Source organism: Helicoverpa armigera, chromosome 19 (genome assembly GCF_030705265.1).
Source record: "Helicoverpa armigera isolate CAAS_96S chromosome 19, ASM3070526v1, whole genome shotgun sequence".
Lineage (NCBI taxonomy): Eukaryota > Metazoa > Arthropoda > Insecta > Lepidoptera > Noctuidae > Helicoverpa > Helicoverpa armigera.
This window is the reverse complement of record NC_087138.1, coordinates 4,706,593-4,721,516: the sequence shown is the minus strand read 5'-3', so window position 1 is coordinate 4,721,516 and position 14,924 is coordinate 4,706,593. Positions and strand designations below refer to the sequence as shown.

The window sequence follows — 14,924 nt, the reverse complement described above, 5'->3', positions numbered from 1 at the left end:
AAAGGTCATTAACATATTTGGTAAGAAATGTGTGCCTATTATATACAAACCAATTAAGCTGATGATCATTACCATCATCATGAATGTAGCAGTTCATATTGAGTAACCATTATTTGAATCATATTGAATTAATTAAAGCCAGCCCACTACTAGACAAAGTTACTTTTTCTTTTATATAGTTTATAATATCAACTAGCGACCCGCCCCGGCTTCGCACGGGATAACAGTATTTCCCCAGTATTTAATGTATGTTATTATACATAAAAACCTTCCTCTTGAATCACTCTACCTATTACAAAAAACCGCATCAAAATCCGTTGCGTAGTTTTAAAGATTTGAGCGTTCATAGGGACATACAACATGACACATGACAGAAAAAGCGACTTTGTTTTATACTATGTAGTGATAAGGATGTTAACATTTTAGGACTTATGCATATGACATATAAATGTAATTTAACAAACTGTATTTCATCAATCACTCTTGTCTTAAGGGATAGGTTTATAGAGAGGCTAGTTTACTTTAATTGTTTGCAAAATTATAACTCAGGAACAACAAAAATAATTCAATTTAAGATGATTTTAAGGTAAATTAGCACATTTATCGAGAGAGGCTACATTTTATCCGGGCGCATGAAGGAGTTCCAGGACAGAATATGTGTAAAATAATTGCTGATTAAATGCTTGTATGTAGGATCACTCACCAAGATTCTCTTTCATTTGTACATCTTCAATTGAACCTTGTGAGTGTATATGTAGATGCGCAGGTTCTGTAAATAATAATATTCAGTGATTAGTATATGTTATTATTACATCATTTATTGCTAGTGTCTATCTATCAATTACACTATATGCTGTCCGCATGGGTGCATATTATGCACAAATATGTTGACATTATTGAAAAGAAACAAGTATTAAACAAAACAAAGTAATACAAAAGTAAATTATTTCAGACATGGTAATGGTTTTTTGTATGCCTAAGTGAGAGTAGTAGAAATCATAATTGACATGTACCTTGAAAACTAGACGTTATGGATACCACATATTATGTTTGGAACATTTGATCTATGATTCATTACCTATTCATTCAGTCAAGAGGGTACCAAAATTGTGTAATGCAGTGCTATTTAAGTATTACAACAAATTAAAAATAGCAAAGGATTTTTGGTAAATGTGACATTCAAGTTACTCAATTTCAGCCTAATTTGTAGGAATAAATGATCTTTGAAATAACTTCACTCAAAAATGGCTGGACCGATTTGGTTGAAATTTGGTATGTAGATAGGTGATACCCTGGATTAAGACATAGGCCACTTTTTATCAATACACCATGCGGACGAAGCCGCAAGTGGAAGCTAGTACATACGTAATGTAAATGTATGTATGTATGTATAAAATGAATTGCTTGTTTATATGTATATGATAAAATATACCTTTTGATGTAGACGGTCCTGAAATCTGAAGAGGTCTTAGTGCTCTTTTTCAATGCTGAATTTCGAGCAAGATAATCCTGTAAACAACGATAAAATAATATGAATTATAAATATAGTAAATTTTGAAATGTAATATAGAAACTCTTGTATGACATACTGCGTACATACAGAAATTGTGGCTCCAAAGAAATCTCTATTCAGATGTTTTAGACTTACTGCAGCTTTTCATTTTGTGATTTGGAAAGTTTACTTTAAACTCAAATAACATGACTGTTTATTTCTTTCTAACATCAACTCTAGAAATTTGAGACTTAGGTACTCTTTAAGGTAAACAGGTACCTTAATTTGGGTATTTTACTAAAACTAACCTGGCATGTTTTTTGTAGGTACAGCTCCTTTGGCAAGTCGGTTATTCCGGCACCAATATTTTGGTTCGAAATGATCATTACAGACGCGGCGGTATTTGAAAATATGGTTATTTTCAAGTTGCAAAATGTCACCACCAATATGAAAGACCCATGTATTAAATAGCTGCCTATCCTTATCTGGATTAGGGAATTTATGTAAATACCCCGTAGTGTCTGAAAAAAGGTAACAAGTTAGAATTCAGTGGAGTCGTGACAAAATGACGACTATTTGTTTTAAGGATGTTGATAAATGCTTACCTAAGCCATTTGTACATCCGGGAACACAACACTTTCTATTAGACATGATAAATATTAATTATCACAAAACGGGTCAACGAGTCCTATCTCAAGCACAAAATTCACAAGATTTCGATCACCTCAAGCACAAAATCGACACGGCCGAAGGAGCAGAGGCTCAACTTAACGGACTTAGGTGGATAAAGCACTAATAGGGATAAAATCTGGAAAAACAAACAAGACACCGAAAAGCACTTCAGCGCAAACCGGCAGCCAAATTTGTTTGATTGACAATTTTTGCATAATGTTGCATGTAGAAAATGGATTTAATGTTGCCAGTAGAAAATAAATTCTTGAATTTTATTTTATTTCTGGCTAATTGATAATAAACATTAAATTTTAGTAATTGCTTCAATATGCAACTCAAAATTTTTATTATTTATTTTTTTATTTTAGCTGAAAAAAAAGATAGGGTAAGAGTAGAACCAATAAAAGATGTGATAGCGCCCTCTTACACACCTAAGCATAACTACTACGCAATCGCGCATCATCGTCATTACAAATAACGCCATCTATATTTCAGTTTCTTTAATATCTTACATTATAATACTACCAAATTAAAATGACACTTCCATGTAAGGACCTCAATGTATTTACTGTCTCACTTCATTTTGCAGACCTATAATGATACGTTTTCTCGTTTGCCACTATTAAGATTGTCACCCCTGGCGCCTATCAAGTGCTATGCATGGCTCCGGTAATAACGACATACCCAGAATTTCTAACGACTTAGGTCTTCTGAACAGTTAAAATTTTCTTCTCGTAGTAAAACAAAATTACCCGTGGTACTACTATCAATATTCAATAAGCAATAAGTTTATTACGATTCATGCCCGACAGACGTCTATCCAAACTCAAAAAGCACGAGGAACTGATTACCCCAAGATTACCCTCGAGTACTACAATAGTTTTTTTTTGACGTGGCGCAAGCGCAAAGCTATGTTCAGAAGCGGCGCTGCGACACTACCTAGTTATGTAAGGACTGAAGCCCTTATATTGGGATAACAAAAAACTCAGCTTTGGTAAAACTGACTTTAATTAAATACGACTGAACTGATAAAATAACACCTGATTAGAATGCAAAACAATTTAAATCAATAATGTAATAATAATTCACATAATTTGTAACTTGTAGTAAATAGGCTGTAAAAACTATTCCTCTTTCGGTTTCTGCGAGAAGCCGATCTCCTCGCCTCGCCTCAACTTGTCCTTGAGTTTCTCGATTTGTTCCCTCTGTTGTTGGTGGAAGTATCCTTCTTCCTGGGCTGCACCATACCTGCCCAGTCCTCCGCCAGACTCTCTGACGGCCCCACCAGCACCGCCACCCTTGCCTACCCCTGAGCCGGGAATCCCAGCAGGGATCGTATAATCGGTGGGACCTTCCGCATAGTGTTGGGTGTCCGCATACCTGGACCCATACCTAGGGGACAGCTTCCTCATTAGTAGCATAGACTGCTTTCGGCACGCTCCGTTCAGCATCAACATTGTTGGATGGCAATGTTCTAGTGTCTTGATTTTTTTGTAAAACTTTACTCTTTATATTGTGGCTGTGCAGCCACAATTAGCCAATTTCACGTGCTCAAATAGACCATCCAACTAAAGGTTTATACAGGGGCAGGAATTTTGGCCGTCGAACTAGAAGAATTTTGTTTCAGCTGATTTTTGACGTATGACAATCTGCAATTGACTTTTTTTGTATATCATTCATTGTGTTTGATTGTGTTCGTTGTTTAGTGCCAGTGATAATTTTATTTGAACGAAGAGGTGAGATTCTTCGTTGCAAGTTTCAAGATTTCTCGTTTGATATCACGTCCAAGAAAGTATACCTACAATTTTTTTCTCTGGGAAGCCACAAGATACATCCACGTAGATATTATGTACCTATTTTTTCACAGTATTCATCAAAATTCATATACAAAATATTGTTTTACAAATAAAACATGCGCGTAATGGGAAAAAGGGTAGGTTTATAGATGACGAAACATACGCTTAATTTTTTAAATAATTAAACCAAGTTAATGAATTTCAGAATAATAACAATCAATTTTCTAATTAACTAAATCAATTATACACTGAATATGTAAACACACTGAAACGATAAAATAATTAGTTGCACTAAATTGGAGAAATGTATTAAATTAACACAATTTTTTGTGCTAATTATTTTTCCACATATAAAAGCGTGTGATAATTAGGCACATTCAGTACTGTGTGTGTGGTGGCGTTGGGAAGATAAAATGTAACTAATTCTTGAAACGAAATTTATTTACTCCTCACAATGAAGTACTTGAAGGTAAAAAACTACGTTAATTTATTTTTAAGTTTTATTATAAATACTTAAGTATTTGGCTAATTTTAATCTGTAAACTGTTGTCACAGTTCAAGTCAAACTAACTACACTAAAGTACAATTGATTCCACCGCATTGCCATAAAAGTGTAAAGTTACTTTTGCACCGAATATTTCATTCTAATCAGAAAATCCTCTTATTTCAGATACTCCTATTTCTTTTTTCTGCCGGCCTACACCAACATCTGAGGTAATTATACAAAAACCCATTACAATCGTATACTTACTTCCTCATCACAACAATTAATCTTCTTACCCCTTGCATTTCCAGCAACGCCCACAAACCTGATAAGCCATGGCAACCCAACACAAGAAAGATGAACAGCTCACCAGATGGCCAAAACTGCATCTGCTTCCCAGACGGTGATATACCAATAGTCCAACAATTGCTGGATCCCAACGACAATGGTCTGCAACGTATAGTCATATACCTATACATAAACGACAAGACCAACGAAATCAAAATGTACACACCAAGTGCTGAAAAACAAATGCTTATACCAGATTTGATTTACGAACCCACTGATGGATTAGTCAATATAACTCCAGATAATATTTACTCACTAATAAACGGGAGTCCTTCTAAGATAAAAGTGTACAACAATCGTTATGAAGCTCTGGATCCTCAGTTATCTCATTCTTTACCTATTGGACTAAATGTGGGAGCTATAGAACATGTATTACGGCCAATCACTGATGATATCTATTTAAATCCACTGAACAACAATAAAGGGAATGAATACGCACTTGATGGTAGTGTCCCCATATCTAATGCACAACTTACAGCACATCCTAATTACCCACAAGATGGTATAAATGTGTACCCTGAAAACACGAACATATACTTCCCAACGGAAGACAATACTTACAGTCCAGAATCCACGCAACACTGGATATATGATAGTACGAACTATCCAAATGAACAAGGTCAGGCTTTACCAGAACAATCTTCGTCAGGCTATGCGCAGGCTGTTGTAAGCCCTTCTCCAGGATATCCACAGGCTTACCCAATAAATTCTCAAGGTTTACCCGAAAATACTCAGCAGATAACAGGTTACGCGCAGGCTTACCTAACAAATTCTGAAAATATCCCGGAAAATATTCAGATTTCAATAAATAAACCTGTGGCTTATCCTAAAAATTCTCAGGGTTACCCTGAAGGCGCTCAGTCCTTGACCGGTTATGCTCAGGCCTATCTGACAAATCCTGAGAATACTCCGGATAATATTCAGTCTTCGATTATCAACCTGCAGGCTTATCCAAGCATTTCCCAGGATACTCCGGGCGATAATGTTCAGTATTCAACAGTTTACCTTCAAGCTTCTCCAGGAATTTCTCAAGGTATACTTGAAAATATTCAATCTTTGCCAGGTTCTCACCAAGTCTATCCTAGTAATTCTCAGGATATCCTGGAAAGTATTCAATCCTCCACTGGTCAACTTCAGGCTATCCCAGGCATTTTAGAGAAACCAGGTCAATGGGATTTACAACCTCTTTCAGAAACACTTGAGGCTAAGCCTCTTAATGGAGATCTAGATCAGTATGTTGTGTACACACTCCAGAAAAGTCGAGATCAGAAATCACCTCAGGGTCTAAAGGAATTAAAAAAACCTAATTATTACGTGACCTTCGAGGTATGGTTTAATCAACAAATGAAGAGATTTCATAACATAAATTTACCAAACGATATACAATCTGTCGACGGTAAATTTCTCAGACAGTTGGTACTGAAGACATTCTCAGATAACAAGATTTTTATCAATGAAGACGGCATTATAACAGACTCTAAAGGAACACTCATAGACGCGAGTAATTTGGAGCTCCGGCCGTTGTTGATAGGAGAAAAAATTGATCAACGAATATTAGAAAAGTATCAAAAACCTATTCTTCTTCCGAAAGATTTGCCTTATTTAGAGGGTATACTAGTCGCGTTTATATATCCGCCACGAATTTTAGGCATTATCCCTTTAGGAAAAACTTATTTGCTCGAAAAGTCTCACAATTCACCACTAATGTCTGGACTGGGCGTAAACAGCTATGGAAATAAAAACCCAGTCTCTAATTTGGCTTCTTCAAAACCTTATTCTTTAATTGTTAAAGCATCATACACAGTACCAATGAGAACAGATACAAATTCAGTGGATTACAATACATATGTTGTTGGAAAAGATCAACCAATTCCTCTTAACTTACGTGCGGCAGTTTCCAGCAAGGCTTTGGCAACTGCGCAACCAACTATCCTCATCGAAGGCCCAGGAGTCCAAACACCACCGTCAATACGCAGAACTCACTCGCAGAATACAGGTCTTATTAAAACACATACGGAGTTAAAGAACGATCTAGACATAAATATACCTGAGTCATTAGCAAACGTAAATGCAACAGAGTCAGGAAGAAGGTTTCCATCGCTTTCACTACAGGATGTTATGAAGTCATTACTGAACCTCATTGATATCCTTCCCAGTAGGAGGGATTTGAATGATTCTTCAGAAGAAACTGATAGTGCAGAAGACACTGAAAGTGGAGATGAGAGAGAAGGTCCGAAATTCAGAATTATTGGAGGTACTGCCGCTACAGGCAGCGGATCACCGGTCAGTAATAAAGGAAGAAGTGGATATACGGAAAGTATTTAGAAGTGTGACTAAGTATTTACATACAAAATAATTTAATGTAGGCTAAGAGCACAAGGTTTTTTGATGATATTTAAGTTTATTATTCATTAATCTATTGACGCTATCAAAATGAACTGGCTTGTTTAAAGGATATTGATTATAAATATATGGGTTTGGGTGGCATTACAACCTTGATTTTTATTTTTACACCGACTTTCCAAAAAAGAGGGCTTTTTAAATATATTTTTATCGAAACTTGAATGAGGCGACATCTAGCAATGTTTGTTGATATCATATACAGACTACAAAACTTTTTAAACTAAATATGTGTGGAATTGTATAACAGCGCCATCTACCGCGTTTATCAAAGACTCAGCAACGTTTAAAATTACATGACACTGAGTAGTACGTCACTACGTCAGCAGATGGCGCTGTTCATTTAGTTCACATTTATAACACTAGAGGGCTTTGAAGAAACTATATAAGAATTAAAATAAGTTGGTATTTCGATTCTAATTAGTTAAATTGATGCTAATTTTCATTGGAAAAAATAGCTGCGTCTCCATTTAAGGATTTAACAGGATACTTTTAACCTCTTGCGATTTGTTTACACTCCCCGCGAGAACGCAACCAGTTCATCAAGTCGAGGTAGTTGCAAGCTTCACCCGCCAGTAGTCACTGACTCGCCATAGAATCACACGCATTGCCGAGTGCACTCTAAAAATACCGCCGCGAACCCGGCATGTTAAAACGAACAAAATAAACCAGACTTTTCAATGACAATAAGTATGAAAATCCAAAAGTGATTGAACCAAAACAATTTTAAAATACCAAGTCAGTTAGTTCTAGATTCTTTTTTGATTTTCAAGTTAGTATTATAGTGAATTCGCGGTATTCTTGCTGTGTCCTATTGTTTTGTGAATGAACCAATGTTGTACCTATGAAAGGATGTTATCATTACTGCACATGGTACTAGGAAATTGTATTTTCTAAATTTCATGGGATTTAAGAGCTGGTAAGTTTTTTTTTATTTTTTATCATTGTGTTTATGTTCAGCTTCAAGTTGGAGTTAAGTTGACGTTAGTTATTCGTGTCCGGTTATAGTGTATGTGCCTTACAGTTTTTAAGGTTTTTTCGTTCGTGAATTATTTGCCAATATTTTCTTATTATAATCCAATGAGTTTAATCTTAAGTCATTTTGAGCAATCTAGTTAGAGAATTCAAAAATATAGTTAGACTTCGTAATTGGACTTTGCAAGGTCAGTTAAATTAAAAGTTATTTTTAGTCACATAAATACCCTCATATTTATTTCTCAGAGGTGTGAATGAGACTTTTTATGACGAAAACTCACAAAGGTGGGGAAATCCGCCAAATACTCATGTCAAACAGTTTACAAAAGGGAATTTAAAATACATTAACAATTAAGAACAAGAAATAAAGGACAAGAAAACCCAGTAATGGTAAGTGGCGATAATATAGTTTTCAATTAGGTAGGTAGGTATTAACAATATTTCAAGATCTTGATTACATGATCAAAAAATACAATTACCAACGGTTTTTCAAATAACTAAACTTGAACTAAATTCCGTCCAAACAACATTACTTACAAAAGCCTTAAAATTGCCAAAAACAACCATGAAATTAATAATCAATAAAATTTGCAATCGAGGCGACAACGGCAGACGGTGATTACACAATTTTTATTTTAAAAAGCAGTACAGCATTGGTCGTCATCCATTGACTTTGGGCCTTGTCCGCTGTGCAAGTCACCCTTGCAAAACTGTCATTGTACCACTAAGTAAGGTTTTGCAACTTTTTCTCGTCTTGCAACCATTCCGGTCAATGTAACCATGATATTAAATTAAGAGCTCCATAGATCATTATCGATCGGCTGTGAAGTCGCTTTTTTATCTTGTTGACTCCCATGCTTATGAAGGTTATTCATTCATTACATCTGATCTTCTGAAACTTGTTTATTTTCATTTTTTACTTCAGTTTTGTATGTTATAAGTACGTCAAGTCAGTACGTACCTAATATGTTCTTAAATCAACTTGTTTACTAGAATTGTAACCTTTGCCAATTCTCTACGTCCAGTTACCTTAAGTCAGTAATGTCCTAATGCGTCATACACAGGATCTAGTTATTTTCTGGATTCATCTCGCCAAAACTTCCTGTTCCATATTACGCCGTACCTATTTGAACTTGATTGCCCATTGACAAACTACCACAATGCTCTCTAAAGCCACTAAATTATCCAATGAGTCCCTCACAATGATGAATAAGTAATTTTCTGGGAACTACCAAATCATTGATTGAAGGATTCTAGCTGATCTCATAGGCTTTTACACAAAATTGATTGCAGCGTTGGAAAAAAACAAGAATTCCATAAGAACAGGCATGAAACTTCATAATATTTTTTCCATTCGAAACTTGAACGTATATTTGTGAACAGGTAACTATAATGAAGGTCATATAACCTTGGTGTGGTCAGTGCCAATGATTCGGAAAAATAAATAAAAGAATTATTATCGAGTTCTTGTGAAATCTTTATTGGATTTCGTAAAAATAATTTTGTGGTTAACGACATAAAATTACCATATTGAAGAGAATAATACGTGCCTAATAAGAATAAATAAACTCTTTTGCAAAAAAAACGGGCACCTATGCGAAATCTTAGTTTTAAGGACTTTACGTGTATTTCAAAGGGTTTTAATGATTGTAGTATGTTTCTAGCATCAAAACAGTTAGCCGAGCATGCGTGAGAGTGTATTCTAAATTTGAATTTTGTACAATTGCTAAGAAATTGGTTAAACTTTGTTTTGGACTAATTGCTGGCAGAAAGTTCGTCGGTGTTTTGAAAAGTTTTTGAACTGATTTTCAGGAAAATGATAATGCAGTTTTAATTAATGATTAATGTACTTTTTTGTTAGATCAAAACATTTTTTAAAAACTATGCGTATTTGATAAAATTTTCACCTGCTCTAAATGGGCTATTCTGATGATTGATGGCAATATTAAGAGTTTCAGTATTTTAGCGTAAAGCGTTTCTATAGTTTAGATATTGTACCCACGTGTTTTAAAAAATCGCTTTTTCATAAATAAACACTATTTAGAAGAGTATCAGTACCTTTGGCTGCGATAAAACCAATTTAAAGTAAGCAGTGCCCATCAGAACTCGTCTCCTATAGGACTTTGACATTTTTAAAAGTCTTGAAATACTACAAAATACAGAAAATAGCGCATAGACTGTGAGCACGAGGTCTTAAGGTCTCGTAATTACTGATTTTTAAACAACCTCGTCTCTTGGGAAACTCCGTAGACCTCTGAAGATCTATGAGTCTGAGCGTTCAAATAGCGTGTTTTCATCCCACGGATATTTTATTAAATAAACTTGCCTACACCGAGATTTTCCGGCATCTGCAGCACTTTCCTGCTTAAATCATAACAATAATTGGCTATCTGCTCATTTCTTAAGAAACATACGTTTGGCCAATAATTTTGAATTCTTGACTCCCTTTCAGCTAAATCGTTGTTTAGTAACCCGATACCTATGGAGTTATCGAGAGCTTCAACGAGGCAATAATTTGACTTTTTAGATAGCTTTAACCCTCTTCATCATTTTTCATGTGGTTAAGTTTAACATTTATCTCAAAATTTGGTATTTTTTAAATGTCAAAGTCCGATAGGAGACGGGTTGTGATCGGCACTGCTTACTTTAATTTTGTTTTGTCGCAGCCAAAGGTAGTGATACTATTCTAAATAGTGTTTATTTATAAAAAAGCGATATTTTAAAACACGTGGGTACAATATCTAAACAATAGAACGCTTAAGACTAAAATACCGAAACTCTTAACATTGCCATCAATCATCAGTATAGCCCATTTAGAGCAGGTGAAAATTTTATCAGATACGCATAGTTTTTCAAAAATGTTTTGATTTAACAAAAAAGTACATTAATCATTAATTAAAACTGCATTATCATTTTCCTGAAAATCACTTCAAAAACTTTTCAAAACACCGACGAAATTTCTGCCAGTCCAAAACAAGGTTTAACCAATTTCTTAGCAATTGTACAAAATTCAAATTTAGAATACACTCTCACGCATGCTCGGCTAACTCTTTTGATGCTAGAAACATACTACAATCATTAAAACCATTTGAAATACACGTAAAGTCCTTAAAACTAAGATTTCGCATAGGTGCCCGTTTTTTTTGCAAAAGAGTGTATAAACTTGAAGTAACTCTTGCCAGGCTGGTTCCTTAAACCAGAAATTGATGCCCTTAAATCGATACTAAATAAGCAGGAATCTACTAACAAAAAAGACTGTTACTTAATTTTATGTACGTTGACATTTACATGCAATTAGCAAAACAAACGTAATGCAATTATTCAAATTCAATCAAACATTAATGATACTGTAGATAATACAAATTAGAGGGTTACGGGACTTACATAGGCACTCTTTTAAATAAATTAACATTTAATTGATAGAGTTTAGAATGACAAACCTAAAAGAGCTGTTATAAAAAATATTCTATTTTATAACAATTCAGTGACACAGAAAAATGACATAAATAAAATTATAGGAACAGACATAATTTTGAACTAACACGAACATGTAAAAATCACATGCGATGATAAAAAGTAGTGCATCGAATGATTGTATGTCAATTGAAATGTTATGTAAAACAGTGTTAACCCAGTTAGCGATCAATGTATGGAAAATAACAAACCTAGATTTGGAGCTTTATAAAAAAGTATCACGTGAAACTTTTTACATAGAAACTCATAGCACATTTGGGAAGGCATCCAAACTTTTTGTCGGTAACCTTGCAGACACTTAAAAGTCGAACATCCAAGTGAGTTCAAGTTGCCGAAGTCCAAACAAGATAGAAAAACAGCACTTAACATTTAAAATAATACAAAAAGTTTACGCTTCCGTGACTCTGCTTTTGAAGTTGAGGGTAATTAATGTTTTTTGTAATAAGATTCAAAAAAGCTAATGGCTCATCTGATAGTCAAAGATATACATATATAAAGTCATCCGTGATAGAGAAAAAACTAAAAAATATCTCATCTATATTAGTAGTATAAAACTGGGGATTTTTTGAACGCGCAATATATTGAGATAGCCCAATTATCTAGGAACTACTTTTTATCCAGGTGCATGAACGAGCTCCCACTATCTAATGAAAATTTGTGTGTTTTTTTATACAATACCTCAGATTTAAAACAGACAAAGCCACTAACAATGATTTAAGAAAACTCTTTCAAAATCTCGGTGTGATAATCAGGATCTCAGTTCATATACCTATTAAAGAAATAAATCTTTAAATATTCGAGGCACAATACCTGCACTTCGGCACTAGCAATTACATTTGCTTTGATGTCAATGATATTACTTAATTTCGTCGGCTCCGTAATATTACAACATTCTCGCAGATGTTTGACAATCGTAATACTTTTATTTGCTTGTTTCTTTATATGAACTGCACTTACTATTATCTGATCTGCAATGACTTTGAATTTTGCAGCAATATTTTTACGCTTTGTTTGTTTTCTTTTGTCTCGCATTGTATGGTTTTACTATTAACATTATCTCTTAGAAGTGTTATTTGGACTCGGTTGTCATCAATCATTTTAACTGTTCTTATGTGATTTTTGATGCTTTTAAATCTTTTTGCCTTCAGGATTTTTAACATTAGGCACATCACCTTGCTTAACATCTCCTTGTGTAACTTTTTATTTTCATCTACATAGATATATTTTAGTATCCGATGGTTAATACTCCTTTTGTATTAAATTTCATCACCTATGTGTGCTCCGTTTACACATATTGAATTACATAGAAGAACATGCCGATCTATAAATTGTTGAAATTCTTGTTCATATTAGGTACTTAATAGGTAATGTGTTTAGATTGTGAGAATTTCCAATTTAAGGATTCTCAATGTCAAATTCCTTAAGTAGTTTTTCTTTAAATACTAGTCAAAAATAATGCAGCTCATAAAAACTTACGTAAGCCGATATTCTAAATGTGAGATCAAAGTTCTGAATATCAACTTGAAGGTTAAATCTAATATCTTATTTTATTTAAATAATAAAATATCATCATTAGGTACTTTTAAAAACTAATGATGCAAATGATATATAATTTTTTTGTGGAGAATCAAAACTCGTGCGGACACTGACAACCGTTCTTTTATCGACCTCTAGAGTTCTTAAAGGCTTTTTTTATAGTCTGAAATAATGTCCTTAGATTATCAAACTCGTAAACGGTGTGGTAGGTTCTGTATTAGATGCAAGTTACTCAGCTTCAAGAGAAGAACCTTAAGGAAAGATTGAAAACAAATAAATGTCTTCCTTTTAGTTTTCCTCATTTTAAAGCCTTTTGTAGAAATTACCCGAGTGTGTTCACCAGCGTCACCGTGACCTCATCTCCATAGCAAACCTTCTCATTCTAATATTACCTACGTTTTCTTTCTAATAAACTAAGTACATACTTAGAAAGATACACGTGCAGCTCTGGGAATTAATATTATTATCAAACTTAATTATATCTGTCATACTGTCTTTAACGATGATAAGGTTTAATTGCGAGAATTTACGGTGCATAACTGCATCGGTGCATATCTACTGACCCAGCCTAACATAGTAAACAACTGTAGAAAATGAACCTAAATTTTAACCTGTTAAGGTCTAAAATTGACTGATGTGAACACTTGAATGGACTAGATTTGACGATAATTGCGAACATCGCACTATAGGTCATGAGATGACGTTGTAGTACTTAGATAATAATACTAAATTGCTTATATTTGTAAATGTTCAAATGTTAAGGAATTTGCGTGTATCTCAAGCTTTAGAAGATCTACTGAGAAGTATAATACTTCATGAAGATTGTGAATCAGAAGCTAAAATATTGGATGGTGCACATGACGTGTCATTGATACATTTGTATTTCGGGAATCCCACAGGAAAGTTTGTTTAATCCAATTTATTTGCTGACCATAAAGGAAAACCCTATAGCAAATTGAGATTTTGTGGTAATATATTACATGAATGAATAACTTCAGTTGAAACAATAAATTGTTTTTAATTGTGTCTTTATTAGTTTGAGACTACTGTTGTTCCGTGACGATAAATAGAGGTTTTTTTTTTAATGATATTAAAAGGGGACCCGTCTATTGTTCTTATCACAACAATACCAAGATCTATAACCCAATTGAAAGGAATCCAAGTAAAATTGAAAGGTATCGTGTCCCCGACCCACGACATTTCTTGACAAACGCCGTCACGAACAAAATAATCGTGAATTATTTCCCAAATAAGCCATGGTTTGTGAAACATCCACTTATCTAAGCTACGGATCTTATTTTTCTTTGTCTACTCATTGATTTGTGAATTGTGAAAGATGATCGTTTTCTTGTTATTTCAGCTGTTATTAATCGTGAAATTAGCATGCAGTTTACGTAAATTCTTTTGCCATTATTTTATGAAAATTCTATTGAAATTGTTTCATTGGCGTTTTTTGTTCTTATCTTTTCTCAAGTCAAGTAACATTCATATATGAAGTATTTCATAGTTTGCGTGGTAAAACCCTTTTGCGTATAGGTTTCTTTGTATCTAAATGTGAAATCCTAAGTTCATAATTTCCGTCAGACCCGAGACACTACCAAGCAACCATGTTTGTCTACTAACTCCATATCTGCGTCCAGTTCACAACTGATGTTCTGATAAGCAATAAGGCCTAATGTAACTTAACCACGTGTTATCTCCCTCAAAAGTGGGCCAAGTAACGCAATTTCTTGGACAATAGTCTAGT

At 34.2% G+C, this 14,924-nt stretch overlaps 3 protein-coding genes across 9 annotated transcripts in view; all 3 read left to right on the top strand.

Annotated features, from left to right (window-relative positions):
• Positions 1-14,924, top strand: part of LOC110372955 (E3 ubiquitin-protein ligase goliath) — a 470,889-nt gene that overhangs the window by 144,877 nt on the left and 311,088 nt on the right. The gene's annotated exons all lie outside the window — the stretch shown is intronic.
• On the top strand, positions 4,347-7,274 carry LOC110372991 (uncharacterized). The gene is made up of 3 exons (XM_021330062.3): positions 4,347-4,429; positions 4,631-4,674; positions 4,756-7,274. The coding sequence occupies exons 1-3, from the start codon at positions 4,415-4,417 to the stop codon at positions 7,115-7,117; spliced, it is 2,421 nt and encodes an 806-aa protein (XP_021185737.3). The 5' UTR covers positions 4,347-4,414; the 3' UTR covers positions 7,118-7,274.
• Positions 7,753-14,924, top strand: part of LOC110372975 (torso-like protein) — a 48,061-nt gene continuing 40,889 nt past the window's right edge. For 2 of the 3 annotated variants that reach the window (XM_021330027.3, XM_064039466.1), the window contains exon 1: positions 7,753-8,111. The gene's annotated coding sequence lies outside the window, so the exon portion shown is untranslated. The remainder of the gene's footprint in view (positions 8,112-14,924) is intronic. The other variant, XM_021330026.3, reaches the window with a different exon arrangement.